The 14412-nt window shown below is 66.9% G+C and overlaps 6 protein-coding genes and 1 non-coding gene across 7 annotated transcripts; 5 read left to right on the top strand and 2 right to left on the bottom strand.

Annotated features, from left to right (window-relative positions):
- Positions 1-455: 455 nt before the first annotated feature.
- RHOBADRAFT_t101 lies at positions 456-547 on the top strand. The gene has a single exon. It is a non-coding gene; the product is annotated as a tRNA-Gln (tRNA).
- A 584-nt stretch (positions 548-1131) lies between these two features.
- RHOBADRAFT_55371 (carbohydrate esterase family 16 protein) lies at positions 1132-4919 on the bottom strand (the record flags this gene model as incomplete). Its single annotated transcript, XM_018417818.1, has 18 exons — positions 1132-1474; positions 1552-1641; positions 1716-1754; positions 1843-1866; positions 1936-2051; positions 2169-2248; positions 2319-2428; positions 2509-2811; positions 3051-3278; positions 3345-3422; positions 3507-3588; positions 3650-3693; positions 3767-3966; positions 4048-4170; positions 4235-4468; positions 4527-4545; positions 4619-4697; positions 4762-4919. 18 exons carry the CDS (start codon positions 4917-4919, stop codon positions 1223-1225), a joined length of 2259 nt encoding a protein of 752 aa, XP_018269205.1. The 3' UTR covers positions 1132-1222.
- Positions 4920-5569: 650 nt separating this feature from the next.
- On the top strand, positions 5570-6551 carry RHOBADRAFT_46260 (uncharacterized protein; the record flags this gene model as incomplete). Its single annotated transcript, XM_018414751.1, has 5 exons — positions 5570-5611; positions 5690-5878; positions 5995-6102; positions 6211-6240; positions 6327-6551. The coding sequence occupies 5 exons, from the start codon at positions 5570-5572 to the stop codon at positions 6549-6551; spliced, it is 594 nt and encodes a 197-aa protein (XP_018269204.1).
- A 263-nt stretch (positions 6552-6814) lies between these two features.
- Positions 6815-8622, bottom strand: RHOBADRAFT_17327 (uncharacterized protein; the record flags this gene model as incomplete). Its single annotated transcript, XM_018412364.1, has 5 exons — positions 6815-7255; positions 7373-7440; positions 7549-7702; positions 7739-8361; positions 8430-8622. The coding sequence occupies 5 exons, from the start codon at positions 8620-8622 to the stop codon at positions 6815-6817; spliced, it is 1479 nt and encodes a 492-aa protein (XP_018269203.1).
- A 491-nt stretch (positions 8623-9113) lies between these two features.
- Positions 9114-10008, top strand: RHOBADRAFT_55369 (uncharacterized protein; the record flags this gene model as incomplete). Its single annotated transcript, XM_018417817.1, has 2 exons — positions 9114-9817; positions 9883-10008. Coding segments are annotated over 2 exons (829 nt in total), but the record flags the coding sequence as incomplete, so codon positions are not given.
- A 323-nt stretch (positions 10009-10331) lies between these two features.
- On the top strand, positions 10332-11964 carry RHOBADRAFT_55368 (uncharacterized protein; the record flags this gene model as incomplete). The annotated part of the gene is made up of 4 exons (XM_018417816.1): positions 10332-10490; positions 10548-10902; positions 10994-11247; positions 11358-11964. The coding sequence occupies 4 exons, from the start codon at positions 10332-10334 to the stop codon at positions 11892-11894; spliced, it is 1305 nt and encodes a 434-aa protein (XP_018269201.1). The 3' UTR covers positions 11895-11964.
- A 1076-nt stretch (positions 11965-13040) lies between these two features.
- Positions 13041-14409, top strand: RHOBADRAFT_46256 (uncharacterized protein; the record flags this gene model as incomplete). The annotated part of the gene is made up of 5 exons (XM_018414750.1): positions 13041-13307; positions 13382-13426; positions 13492-13737; positions 13813-14133; positions 14203-14409. The coding sequence occupies 5 exons, from the start codon at positions 13041-13043 to the stop codon at positions 14407-14409; spliced, it is 1086 nt and encodes a 361-aa protein (XP_018269200.1).
- Positions 14410-14412: the final 3 nt, after the last annotated feature.

The raw sequence follows: 14412 nt of genomic DNA, 5'->3' as shown, positions 1-14412 counted from the left end.
TTTCTAGAGCGATCTGGCACTCAGAGAGATGTCGTTCGTCACGAAGAAATTACCGCGAGGCTGCGGAACGAGAGAGGTCGAGAGAAGCTCGAGGTCCGGGCGGACCTTCTCGAGTCACTCCTCGCCCTTCTGAAATCGCCTGTGGCTGCTCACGAACACCTTGCCCCGCAGCCCGACTACCCCGTCTTGTGCTCCTTCCACTCGGTGCCGCGCTCGAGCCCGAGAAGGAAGAGGACACGGGCGAGGGTGAGGGCAAGGCGCACGAGGCGATCGACTTCAACACCTTCGCCAGTCGTTCGTTCAGTGCTGTTCTCTCTGCAAGCGGTCTGTGTGTGGGTGGGGGCCGTTGCACTTGCCTCCCGTCTAGGGAGCGTGCCTGGCCGGAGCGTGTAGCAAGCGCAGGCTATGTACACTCAATCTTTCGGGCTGTGCATCGGGCGTTCAAATAGTCTAATGGTTTCATAGTTGATCGGCACAACATCGGTTTTTGATCAGTAAACTGCTGCTAGTCATACCGAAGGGCCGGGTTCGATTCCCGGTGAAACCTGCGCTTTTGCTTCGACTTCGGAGGACGAGGGAGGAGGAGGAGGAGGGGGGAACCTTGGACAGACGACTCGTCCGCAGCCACACCTGCTGAGGCTCTTCTCTTTTCGCGTTACATACGCCCCTTTCACCGGCTGGGAACGTCGCTCGTGGGTTCGCGCTCTCGGGCATCTCTCCCTCGTCGAGTCGACCTTCTCAACTCGCGTGGCTTCGCCGGTAGTTCTCACTGGCTCCCCAAGCCCTCTCACTGGGTCCCCAGAGACGCGCCGGGTGGTCTCTTTCCAGCTAGCTGCTCAAACGAGCGGCTGTGAGGAGTCAAAGCGCGTACGTAGTTGGCCCTGCCCGGCCGTCCAGATCAAAATGTGGCGCCAGCGCTCGACGACGCAGCCTGAGCAGCTCGTACATGCACGGGTCAGACTCGTAAGCTTGCGTTAGAGACCGGCCAGGCGTAGAGGCTGCGAAAAGCGCGAGACGACGAGCTAGTCGGAGCGCCGTAGCTTCAGACCAAGGTCTCGCTTCGTGTTCTCTCGGCTGTGCTCGCCAAGCGCTCTCTCTCTTCCGCTCTCGCTAAAGGAGCGGGACAACGAGAGAAAAGCGAGTACTGAAACTGCACAGACCGAGCCGGACCTCAAGCGCTCCCTCCCCTCCCTCGTCGAGCTCTTCTCGCACCCGACCCGACTCAGACCGACTCGCCGACCCGGCCCTGCTCGACGCTCGTCATCTGCGGCTGCTGCTGCTGCTGCTGCTGCATCATGCCCGGCGACGGGCCGCCGAGGTCCGGGCCAGGGCCCGTGCGCGCCGGGCTGCCGGCCATGCTCGGACCGCCCGTCGTCGTCGTCGAGCCGCCGCCGCCCGAGAGGATGCGCTGCGCGCCGCCGCCGCCGTAGCTGCCGTCCGTGTCCTGCGCGAGGTCGGTGTACTTGCCCGAGTGCTGCTCGAGCGCGAGAGGAGGGTGGGTCAGGTCCGGCGCGCGACGAGTGACGGGAACGAGGGAAACAGAGGACGCACGAAGCCGAAGCGCGAGTAGTCGAGCGACTCGACGCCAAACAGGAAGGCGAACAGCCAGCAGACCTTGACGAGAAAGTTGAGGACGCCGTACTGCGAGTGCGAGAGTGTGGTCAGGAACGACGAGCGAGATGGGCGAGGCCGAACAGGACGAGAAAGGGACGGACCCAGAACATCTGGCTCGAGACCGTGAGAATGTTGCTGCCCTGCGAGCGAGAGGGTGGGAGGGAAGGGGCGACGAGGTCAGGTCCTCGCTCGACTCGGCGTCGACGAGAGCGAGACACGACGGCGCACCTCGGACAGGCCCCAGACGAGCGGCTGCAGACAGCGTCGACGAGTGAGTTATGCGTATACGACGACGAGAAGAGGAGAGAGACGAGGACGCACGTAGAAGAGGAAGAGGATCGAGAGGCCCCACGCGTGGCCAACGTGGTTGTGGTGGTACTCGCGACCGAGGGTCCTCGCCGAGCGGCTCGCCGGGAACGTCATGTTCCAGAGCGTGTCTGCGAGCGGCGAGGAGAGGAGGGAGAGAGTCAGTGAGGGCTGCCGGCGAGGCGACTCGACTTGAGAAGGTCGACTCGAGGAAGGGGAGGAACGACGAGAGAGAGAGAGCGACGCACAGAACAAGGCCGCCACGGCAAAGGCGTACAGCGCCCACTTGTACCTCGTCGGGACGAGGGCGCCGATGAGGAGGCACACGCTGTCGCAGGGCGAGTCGAGGTCAGTGCGCGGCTCTGGACCTCGGGCTGGGTGACGAGAGAGCGACTCACGTCCAGAGCACGGTGAAGAACAGGACGAGGAAGATGCGCGACAGGGTAAAGCCCGTCGCGAGGAGGAGCATGAGGACGAGGAGCGGCGTCGTGAGGACGTAGCCCACCCACTGCGACGAGGGAGGGAGAGGGAAGGTCAGTGACGGGCCCTGCTCGAGTCCACTCGAGAGAGAGATAAAGAGAGACGCACCTGGGCGTAGAAGATGGACCTCGTCGGCGGCGACGGCGCTCCGGCCCGGACCTGGGACTGGCCGCGCGAGCCCGAGCGGACCCACTCGACGGGCACGCTCGCGTACCCGAGGTTGCTCGCCTGCACGGCGTAGTGCACGGCCGTGATGGCGAGGACGACGATGGCGACGTAGTGGAACGCGCGGTGCTGCTGAGAGCGCGAGTGCGCGAGGCCGAGCAGGACGAGGAGCGAGACGGTGAAGACGCCGAACAGGGTCCACAACCACACGGACCCGGCAGGCGCCAGGCCAATGTCGGACGTCACCTGCGAGCGAGGGCGTGCCAGGGCCAAGTCGAGCAGGGGACCTTCTCAAGCGCATCCTCGAGCTCACCCTCGCCGCAGACCCTCCCCACATGCAGAAGAACGCTCGAGATGCAAGGCTACAGGGTAAAGGTATGCTACACGGGGCGAGCCGGAACCGAGGCGGACCGGCCCGACGCTCGACGACGACGACGACGACGCGCTCGATCCCGCTCTCACTGCCCCGTCCTCGCGCCCGCCACGACGCTCCCGATCGCCGTGTCGCGCAACGAGCTCCAGAAGCCCGAGTCGGCCTTCTTAGCGTCCTGCGGCGCCGGGGCGGCGGCCCTGCGCATGAGGCGCGCGAACCGGTCGTGCGGGAGCTGGCCGGCAAAGGGGAGCGGCGGCGGGCGACGGTGCGTCGGGAGGTGCTGGACGCTGCGGCGGAAGAGGCCGGTCGGGGAAAAGGTCGAGGCGGGGTTGCCGAGGGCCTGTGGAAGGAGGCGAGGTCAGTGCGAGGACACGGGGAGGGAGGAGAGGGGAGAGAGGCTGCGCACGATGCCGATCGAGCGCGCGAGGACCCGGTGGACGGCGGTCGTCGGGTGGCTCTTGTCGATCCAGGTGTACTGGCTCATCTGCGAGAGGTCGAGAGGCGCACTTACGAGGGAGTCAGTCAAGGGAGAGATGGGCAGGGACGAGAGAGGCAGAGCGAGACGCACCGGCACGGCGCAGTTCTTGATGTCCGTGATGCTCTTGGGCGGGTTGATTGCCCACACGTACTTGGAGTACGCCTCGCAGTAGCTGTCGACGGTAGAGAGACGGTCAGAGGGGCGACTGGGCGACGAGAGAAGGGTGGACGCACTCGTCGGCGTTGAGGAAGGCAAACTCGGACGGCCGGTCGAGGATCTGTGCGACGAGAGCCAATCGTCAATGCGTGCGCGCGAGAGAGAGAGGCGAGAGAGGGAAAGGAGGTGCGCACAATCCCAAAGGCGGTCCAAGCGTCCCACACGACAAAGCTCGCGTCCGTCTTGGTCGCCATCAGGTCGGCGGCAAACTGGCGCAGGCGGCTGTTCCACATCGAAAAGTCGCGCTCAATCGTGTCCTGGGCGCTCGGGAAGATGTGGCCAAAGAGAGGGGCGCGGTGGTACGGCGGCAGGAGGGGCAGGAGGAAGTGGCGCGCTGCAGGAGGGTCCACGGCGAGTTAGCCTCGTGGCTACGAGGAGAACCTCAACTGCGAGTGCAAGGGAAAGTGAAGCTCACCTCCGAGATCGTACAGGCGGTCGACGCCGTCCTGAAACTCGCCAAAGATCGACTCGAGCATCGGCGGAAACTCCTCTCCTCGGCGCCACGTGATCTCGATGTCGTTGATGCCGAACCAGATGGCTGCGCGAGCACAGCATGTCGTGAGTACGGGCGAGAGGCGGGAGGGCGAACTAGGCGGACGCACTGAAGAGCGTCGAGGCGGCGTCCCAGTCGGGTTGGGTGCCGGGAACGTCGGCGCCGGCCTTGGAGTCGACAAAGTACTGCTGGAACAGGTCGACCTCGGCGGCGAGCGACACGTTTGGGTAGCCGATGAGCTGGCGCTCGGCGCTGATGGTGGCGCCGCCGCGCGCAAAGTCGTAGTAGGCGTTGCGGAGCGAGGCGGGTGCGGCCGCGTCCTTGACGAGGTAGTCGGGCCAGGCTGCGAGGGCTAGAGTCAGTATGTACTCTTGCAATATAGGACGGACGAGAGAGCTCACTGGGACCGCCGGCGCTAGTCTGCGGGAAGGACGAGGTGTCAGGAGAGTCCGGCTCGAGGATGGTCGGGACGAGGAGAGGGAGGGCGACGCACGACTGAGAACTGCGACGAGAGGTTGTACCCAAACTCGAGGTCGAACCCATTCTGGGTGTAGCTGTCGCCAAAGAGGAACCTGCGAGTCGGGTCGGGGTCAGTACGGGAGGAGGAGGCGAGAGGGGGAGGCAAGGGGGACGCACATCGTCTTGGTCTTGCTGAGCGGGAGCGCGCTCGCTGCGGCCTGTGCGGTCTGCACGAGGACGCCGAGCACAAGCGCACCGAGGAGCGCAACGCGCAGGAGGGCGGGCGAGGGCCGGTCCAGCCGGACCCTCGAAGGTGCTCCAGAGCTGTACGACATCGAGCCAGGCGCGAGGCGGGCGGTCCAGCCGATGCGAGGGACTGAAAGGAGTGACTGGCGCGGCGTAGGCGGCGTAGGACGGGACAGAGAGGCGAGAGGAGGGGAGGGAGGACGAGCGCCGAGCCCGGGAATGTCGGCCTCGTTCATCGAGAGCTCGACAGAGGTCGGCAGCTCATGAGCGGCGAGAATGCAAGCCCAGGCATAGCCCTTGATCGCTCGGCGAGCCCCATTGCGGACTGGTCGCCCTGCTCGGCCGCGCCGGTTCGAGAAGGTGGGACGAGGGAGGCGGGTCGAGGCTGGGGAGAGGTCGGCGGTGCCGTGCAGCGGGCCTGAGTGCAGCGTAGCAGGTCTGTGCACTGCTTGGCCGTAGCTGATTGGCCTTGGAGCGAGTGGTGGAAGGGAGCGAGGTCGAGGAGCGTCGGCGGAAGATGGCGTCCACGCGAGCTCGCTCTCTCGCTCGACAAGAGTTTGCGGCTGGCCATGACTAGACATACGAGAGCATAGTGAGTCCGTCCAAGGGCTGCAGGAGGCACAGCGAGATGCGCTGAGCTCGAGGTCGACCTCGCCGTCTTCCCCGCTTCGTTCTCATCTTTCGCCTGCCAGCACGGCTCTTGCAGCTCTCGAAGCCAGCTACAGCAGCCCGCACCAGCATGAGCACCCTCGACATCGACGACCAGGTCAACGACCGCCTCGTTCGCGTCAGTCCTCACCACGCTCCCCTCCGCCCCCACCTCGTCCTCCCAGACTCACATCTTCTCGTCTCGCAACAGGCTGCGCTGTCCGACCCGGCCCTCACCGTCCCCGGCTTCGACTCGTCTCGCGTCTTTGCCCTCATCTCGGTCGTCCTGTCGTCCCCCTCGTCCCCCAAGAAGCGCCTCATCAAGCGCATCAAGACCGTCTACCTCTTCCAGGTCGACAACGACAAGGGCGACAAGGCTCAGTGGTGGCTCGACATGAAGGTGCGCCCTCGCTTTCTCTCCCGCTCGTTCCGCGAGCGGTCGGCCCTAAGCGAGGCCGGCTCGTCCGCCCCGCCCTCACGACTCACGAAGCTGACCAGCTCTCCCTCGTCTCGCAGAAGAAGGGCCGGCTCGGCAAGCTCGCCCCGGGCGCCAAGGCGCCGTTGAGGCCGGACGTCATCATCAAGGTCGGCGACAACGACCTCGTCGGGCTCGCAACGGGCAGGGTCAGTCGCGACTCGCTCTCGCCGCGCTAGCCTCGAGCAGCTCTTGGTTGCGAGGCGGTGCTGTAGAGGGTCAGGAAGCCGACTGACTCATCCTTCTATGTCCTGCAGCTTCACCCGCAAAAGCTGTACGCCGCCAAGGTGCGTTCCTCTCTTCCTTCCCGCTTCCTCTTGCCGACCTCCTCGAGCCGAGACCTGACCCTCTCCCGCTCGGCCACCTCTCGCAGCGCCTCCACGTCCGCGGCGACCTCGACCGCTCCCTCCTCGCGCTGCGCGTCCTCTCGCAAGAGCGCGAGAAGCTCGAGGCGCTCGCCGGCCCGGCGCAGCGCGACCCGGACAAGGACACGGGCGGCGTGTGGGCCGAGGTCAAGCCGCACGGGGCGGCGGCAAAGGTCGAGAGGGTCGTCGAGGGCGTCAGGGAGGGCGTCGAGAAGGTCAAAGCCAAGCTGTGAGGCGGGTCGGGGTCCGGCGTCGTCGGTACGTTTTCGGTCGTTCGCGCTCCTGTCGCTCGCTGTCTCTTGTATTGCAGTGCTCTCGTTCGTGCCACATGGAGAGTACAAAGGCTCGAGAGCGTCAGAGAGAGAGATGGCGAAAGCGAGGACGTCGCAGTGAGGAAAGGTCCGAGCGGCTCGAGCGAGAAAGTCGATCTCGCGAAAGGACCCTCTCTCCGACAGCTCGAGACTGGCGGGAGCAACTCGATACAGCTCTATATCGTCTACTTGACCTCCTTGCCCTCCGCTCCCTCGCTCTTGGCCTTGCCCTTGGCCGGCGACGGCGTTCCCGCCTTGGCGACCGGCTTGAAGAACCCCTCGAGCGCGCCCTTCTTCATGCCCGCATCGATGACCCCCTTGCCGCACGCACTCTTCTTGGCCGGAGACGCCGTCCTCTCCTTCTTGACACCGACCTCGCACGCGCGCACGAGCACGTCGTACTCGTCGCGCGCGATGATGCCGCCCGTCGCCTCGCGGTGGCCGCGCGCGAAATCGTGCCCGACGCGGGTCGACCAGCCGGGCGAGAGGGCGTCGCAGAGGGGAGCGAGGGAGCGCAGGAAGGCGATGAGGTCGACTGGGTCGGAGGAGGAGGAGGAGGTCGAGTCGCGGCGAGGAGCGCGACAGGAAAAGTGGACGAAGCCGGGCGTGAAGCCGGTGTTGGCGCACTGTGAGCGACGAGAGTGTCAGGTCGAGTCCGCCGACGGTCGAGGGCGGTACTGGGAGAGGAGGGAGAGAAGAAGCGACGAGGGAAGGAGGGGAGGGAGGAGAGGGTCGGTGCGCACCATCACACAGACGAGCGTCTTGGCCTTGCGGAGCGTGCCGCACCACCTTGTAGCGATGACGGGGTGGACTGCAGGAGGAGGGAAAGAATGTCAGGACAACGCTCGAGGCGAACGAGGGGCCGCTCCGGCAGGCGCGAAAAGACGCTCTCGACGACGAGGGGAACAGGCCGACGCACTCTGGTAGCCCGAGTCGACCGTGACGACGGCGATCTTTCCGTCCTTGGAAAAGACGGGAGGCGCGCCCTGCCACCGGCTCGTCTCGGCGCTCGTGCGCTCCTTGGCCTCGAGGAGCTTGTCGTCCTGCAGGACGCGCTTGAGCCCGAGTCCACCCTTGCCCTCGACGTCCTCGTCGCTCTCGCCGACGACAGCCGCATGCAGCGCCTCGTACGCGTCGGCGACGTTGAACTGGGGCGTGCGCCGCGGCGCGTTGAGGAGCGCGACCGCCTTGCCGAGCGCGCTCTTGGTCAAGGCCTTCTCGACGGGCGCGAGGCTCGCGTGCCACGGGCCCTCGCTCTCGACGCCAAACTTGATCTTGCTCCCGCCGAGGTCGCCGTACACGCCGACGAGCGCGGCCATGCTCGCCGGGCGCGAGCCACGCAGCGAGGGCACGAGCCGCGCCGCGAGCTCGTACGCGAGGAGCGACGTCGTCGCGACGGGGAGCGAGTGGCACGCCGACAGGACCTGGGCGCCCTCGGGGAAGACGTCGCACAGGTGGTGGTCGAGGATGAGCGTCTCGCACCCGCTGTCGAGCGGGAGGAGGGGCGGGCCCGGGCGCGAACCCTGGTCGAGGACGATGCAGCGGGTCGGGCCACCGCTCGAGGCAAAGGTGGCGAGGATGTCGGACTGGGCGGCCGGGGCATGGATGTTGAGCGCGCGGGGGAGGTGGTAGATCTCGACGAGGGAAGGAGGGTGCGAGAGGGCGCGCAGGGCGATCGACAGGACGACAGCCGACGACAGTCCGTCTGCGTCCTTGTCCGGGCAGATGACGACTGTTGGACGCGGCGTGAGCTCGAGAACGGCTGAAGGAGGAGAGGGACAGAGAGAGAGAGGGACGGACCACGGTGCTTGCCCTCGACGCATTCCCGAATCCAGTCCTGCGCCGCGTCCATCTGGCTCGTCGGCGCGGGCCAGTCGATCCACTCGCCGTGCCCAGCACAGTCCCGGATGCTCGCGGCGTCTGCGGACGGGCGAGCGCGCTTGCGAGGAGTCGGTTTCGAGGCGGCGGGCGAGCTGGCGCGTTTGGTCGGCATGGTCGCGAGGGTGCGTGTCGGTGCGAGCGGTAGAGTGCCAGGCGAGAGGCGCCTGAGCATGCACGAGCGAGGCCGTGCAGGAGAGAGAGCGAGAGCTGTGGGGCGCAAGGCGACGGCGATCGGCTACCGCCAGTTTCGGCGTCGACGTCGACGCCAATGCGGAGTCCGCGGGGATTGGCCCGGAGCAGCAGCGGGCAACGCGACCGAGCCAGGTGGCAGCCAGGTGGCAGCTCGCGCGAGTGGGGCGAGTGCGTGAGGAGGAGAGGGCAGCGCTCTTCTACACGGCTCTGTGGTCCCCTGCCGAGCCGCCACGCTCAGCCACGGAGAGCTCTCGAACGGCTCTCGGTCAAGGACGAGCGAGGTGCCAGCTCGCCGACGCCGTTACCGTGTCCCTCCTCCTCTCTCCACCACACCGCCACGCACTGCCGCACACGCCAAGCACTCCCGCCGACCACCGGCCCAGCACCAGCACAAGCATCCGCGTCGAGCACCGCACCGACAAGCCGCCCGCGCACCCACCCCGCACGGCGAGATGAGGTCGGACGAGCTGGACCCGGCCCTCGCGGCCCTCTCGGCCCTGTCGCAGGCCGCCCACCAGTCGCACGACGCACAGCAGCTCTACAGCCACGACCAGCTCGCGTCGTTCGCCCAGCTCAGCGCCTCGTTCGCGCCCCCGGCTCCTCCCCCTCCACCCGCCGTCGCGACCCGGTCCCGCTCGCCGTCCCAGGCCAACATCCCCGTCGACTCGGGCTCGGACGCAGGCGACTCGGACTCGAGCGTCCCGATCGCGAGCACCTCGGCGGCGGTCCCGGCGGCGGCAACGGCGGCGGCGGCCCCGGCCAACAAGCGCAAGCTGCGCAGCCTCGTGCCCAACGGCCCTCCTCCTCCTCCTCCTCCGCCTCAGCAGCCATCGCGCAGGAGGGCCTCGCGCGAGATCCTCACCGTCGCCGAGAAGGCCGCCCTGCGCAAGGAGCGCAACCGCATCGCGGCGCAGAAGAGCCGCGACAAGCGCCAGCACGAGTTCGACGAGGTCGTCGCCGACCGCGACAAGTGGCGCCAAAAGGCGATGCGGCTCGAGCAGGAGGTGGCGCAGCTCAAGCTCTCGTTCGACAGGCGGTTGCGCGACGCCAAGGCCGAGTGGGAGGCGCAGCTGCCGCTCGAGGCGCCGTCGCCCGACGAGATCATGCCGCCCGAGGTGCGCTCCTGTTCTCTCCCCCATCGTCGAGGTCCGACAACTGACTCTTCCTCTCTCCTGCGCAGGACCTCAACTTCGTCTAGTCCTTCCTTCCCTCTCCCATCCTGTACACCCTCGCTCCCTCTTTCGTTTTGCCCCTCTGTCGTACCACGCCTCGTCCCCCTTCTGCAACTCGCTGTCCTTTCTCTCTCATCGACGCCGAGCTCGCGCCCGAGTCCAGTCCAGCCGAGAGCGCTGACACCGATTCAGCGCCGTCTGATCGGACGAAAAGGCCGCTCCACCGGGTGCGGCGATTTGCAGGCCGGCCTGTCCTCGCTCCTCTTGCTCGCTCCTCAGGCCTCGCAGCAGCCCTCGCATGCTCTTGCGCTCCCGGCGCACAGTACTCTTGCTCGTCTCTGCACTCGTCGTCGCCCTGGCATCGTCCCTCCTCGTCGCGCGCTCGTCGCCCCACCTTCTCTCGTCGGCCCGCTCCTCCGCGACCCGCGGCTCGTCTCTCCTCCGCCGCGCACGCACCATGGCGACCGCCGCACCGCTCAAGGACACGCTCGACAAGCACGTCGTCGTCGTCGGTGGGTCGTACGTCGGCCTCGCCGTCGCGCAAGAACTCCTCAAGCTCGACAAGCCGCCGCGCGTGACGGTCGTCGAGCGTAACGAGCACTTTAGCCACCTGTGCGTCCTTGACTCTCTCACGCCTATCTCATGGAGGGACTGACACGTCGGACGGCCGCAGCTTCGCCTACCCTCGCTTCGCTATCGCGTCCGGAAACGAGCACAAGGCGTTCATTCCCTTCTCCACCATGCTCCCCTCGCCGCACCGCATCTCCGCGCCAACGCCCTCTCGCTCTCTCCCTCGACACGCACCCTCACCCTCGACCGCCCTGTCCCCGGCGCCGGCGCCGAGCCGGCCTCGCGCGAGCTCGCGTACGACGCGCTCGTCCTCGCGACGGGCACCAAGCTGTCGCCGCCGGGCACGATGCCGGGCAAGGGCGACAAGGCCGAGGGCGTCAAGTACCTGCAAAGTATCCAGAGCGATCTCGAGAAGGCGGGACAGATCGTCATCGTTGGTGGAGGAGCTGTCGGCGTTCGTGCGTCCCCTCTTTCTCTCCCTCTCGCCTTGTCCGTCGTGGCGCGGGTCAAGCGCAAACTGACCCTCTCTTCTCCCTCACGCCGACACAGAGATGGCCTGCGACCTCGCCGTCCTGTACCCCGCCAAGCGGCAGCACATCACGCTCGTCCAGTCGCGCCGCCTCATGCCGCGCTTCCACCCGGCGCTGCACGACCTCGTCCAGAAGCGCTTCGACGACCTCGGCGTCAAGACGCTGCTCGGCGTGCGGGCCGACGTGCCCGAGGGCGGGTACGAGGCGCTGAACGAGCGAGGCGGTGGCGCAGTGCGGCTTAACGACGGGAGCGAGGTCCGAGCGGACTACGTCGTGCGTCCTCACTCTCTCTCTTCCTGTCTCGCGCCTCTCATCAGTTCTTCAGGGCAAGAACTGACCCTCTCGATACCCTGCGCCGTCCCTCCACCGCGGTCGTCCTGCAGATCCACGCCCTCGGTCAGTCGCCCAACTCGCAGCTCCTTTCGTCCTCCCTCCCCTCGGCCATCCTCCCCTCGTCCTACATCCGCGTCTCGCCCTCCCTCCTCGTCGCACCATCCTCTCCAAGCGAGGCCGCCTCGGTCGCGCAGCGCATCTTTGCCCTCGGCGACGTCGCCGACTCGGGCGCGCCAAAGGCGGCTCGCCCTGCCGTGCTCGGCCAGGCGCCTCTCGTCGCGCGCAACATTGCGCGCGTCCTCGCTCGCGACTCGAACGTCACGTCGAGCTCGTCCGAGGCGCCCGAGCTCGAGCTCGAGACGCACACGCCCGGCGCGGCCGCGATCCACCTCACGCTCGGCGTCGTCGACTCAGTCGTGTTCCGCAACCCGCCGTCGTCCGGCGTCGACGAGCGCGGTGAGCCGAGGTGGGACGGCGAGCCGCATGTCACGTGGCGGGACGATGGCGCCGAGGACATGGGCATCGAGGGAGTGTGGGCGAGGAGGGTTCCTGGGTTCGTCACCGGGCCGCACTCGTACCATCTGTAGAGCGCGCGTTCGTCTCGAGGCTTCTGTAGATTCTGTCCTTGCTAGAGCGCAATCGAGCATGTTTCCGTGGCTCTCTCTCGTGCTTTCTCGGGTGACGCGTCGGAAGAGGCGCGAGGAGGAAGCTGCGAGGGAGACGAGAGCGACGCTTCTGGCTCTAGGCACTACTGCTGCGCGACGCGAGCCCTTGACCGTAGCGATTCGCGGAAGCGGCGAGGCTGAGAGGTAGTGGAGGAACGGACGAGCCGGCGTCGGCGGAGCAGGAGGAGTCGGCTCGCCAAACCGCCACGCTCGCCAGCGAGGGAGCTGCCGCTGCTCCAGTGCGTGCATATGCTGCATAGCGCTGCGCTCGTTGAGCCTGCGTTGACCCCCACGCCGCCGCCGTCTCGCCTGACGAGTCCGACGTCTTCATCTCGCCCCACGACCTTCCGCCCTTGCTCCTCCGACGACGACAGCACGCCGCCCCAGACCAGTGCGATCACGACCTTCGACACCTGCTCTGTACCCCTCGGGTCGGCCGATCGCCCAGTCGAGGCGGCTTGCACCTCCCTCTCTCCTCGCCGTCCCAAGGTGAGCTCCGGTCCTTCCCGTTCGCTCTCACGAGCCAGGCCAGCTCTGACTCGTCCAGTCACCTCCCATACAGGTCAGGCGCTTCATGCAAGTATCGCAGGCGGTGGCGGGTCCGGCTCAGTCGAGTTCGTCGCGTCGCCCCCTTCCCTCCCTCGCCGTCTCCGCCCGCTCGCCTCGACATGGCGGTGCAGCTGTCCGTGGCGCTCAGGCGCACGCGGGACGATCTCTCGAGAGTTCGGCCCTGCTTTTGAGCTGCTTCGCCGGCTGCTGCTCTCTCGCCATCGAGCCAGTGCTGCTCGCGTTGGACGACCGGGCGCGCAGGCCAACCGCTTCGGCTCCCGAGCGCCTCTCGGCCAGCATCTGCTCGCCACGGCCGAACGACGGCTGCGTGTCCTCTGCTTCAGGAGACGGTCCGGCCGACGGACAGGAGGCACTCTCCTGCCCGCCGTGCGCGGACGGACTCTGTCCGTTTGTCGAAGCGCTCGAGCCATCCTCGGCCGACCCCTCCTCGCTCCCTTTCTCGCTCTCTTCTCTTGCCTCCGCTTCTGCGTCCTTCATCGCGCTCGACCACGCCTCGCCATGCCGCCGAGCGACCGCACCGAGCCAGCCGACGGCGGGTCGCGCCTCATCGACTCGGACCAGCTGTTCATACGCCTCAGCCTCGTCTACCACTGGCTGCAACCCGCGGTCGAGGGCCGCAGCATCATCCCCGCCGTCGAGAGGGCGCCGGCCTCCTTTGAGCGCATCTGGCACGACCTGCTGCCCGACGAGCGCGAGCGTGCCGTCGACATCCTGGTCTCTCGGTTCGCCGACCTCGAGGCGGGCGTTCCTCGTGGCTGGGAGATGGTGCGTCCTCCTCCCTCTCTTCTCTCTCCCCTCGCTGCAGGAGAACTCGTACTGACCTCTTCAACGCCGCGAAGATAACCTTCAACGCCGTGAAGGGCGCTGCCCGCAGGAGCTCGTTGGTACGCTGCTCTCCTTTCTTCAAGCCGACGCAGAGAGCGACTATTCACTATCTCACGCCTCGCAGCACGAACACCGCCAGTCCACTACCCGCCTGGGCCAGCTCAAGTCCCGGATCGACGCGATCGCTCGAGCTGCTCCGCCCGACGAGGCCGAGCAGGCCCAGTCGCTCAACGCGTACTACTTCGGCCCGGCGGGCTTCACGTCGGCCAAGCTGCGGCGCATGAAGGACTTCGAGTGGGACTTCTGCTCCGACGAGCTGAGCAAGGTGCTCGAGCGCGTGCAGACGGGCGAGCCGATTTCGGAAGCTTTGGTGCGTCCTGCAGTCCTCCCACCCTCTCTTCTACGGTCTCGAAAGAGTGCCTGACAACGACTTTGCGCCCTGCAGCCTGCCGTCGACACGATCCTGTCCCGGGCGCACGAGGCCGCACAATCGCCCGCCGAGCGCTTCGCCATCTTCACGCGCAGCATCGACGACCTGCTCAAGGTGTACCAGCTGCGTCCGCTCTCCAACGAGACGCAGGAGGGGCACTTGGAGAACCTGCGGGCCGCTCGCGAGACGCTCTTGAACGAGGTCGAGGCCACGTCGTTCGTCGAGCACCTTCACCCGGACCGACAGATGGCGGCGGCGCGACTCGCGCGCGAGTGTCTTTTCCACTCGTGCAACGAGCACATGTCGGGTCGACCTTTGCCCAGCCTGCCAAAAATCGTGCGTCCTCGCCTCCCGCTCCGTCCTCGAGCGTGGGCCGGCCCTGACTTCTTCTCGTCCCGCCCGCAGATCAAGGAGCTGTGCAACGCCGTCATGGTCGACATCCCTCAGCCGCACCCACACTCGCGTTCCGACACCCAATCAGCGGCGCCGCACCCTTTCGCCCCGTCGACGACCTCTGCTGTTTTCCCTCCTCCTCCTCACTACCACATGCGCTCCCTCGGCGTTTCGTCTCGATCTCCCTTTTTCCCTATCTCTCGCCGTAGCGCGTGGTGACTG

The sequence above is a fragment of the Rhodotorula graminis genome, assembly GCF_001329695.1.
Source record: "Rhodotorula graminis WP1 unplaced genomic scaffold RHOBAscaffold_12, whole genome shotgun sequence".
NCBI classification, from domain to species: Eukaryota; Fungi; Basidiomycota; class Microbotryomycetes; order Sporidiobolales; family Sporidiobolaceae; genus Rhodotorula; species Rhodotorula graminis.
This window is presented reverse-complemented; position numbering and strand designations above follow the sequence as displayed.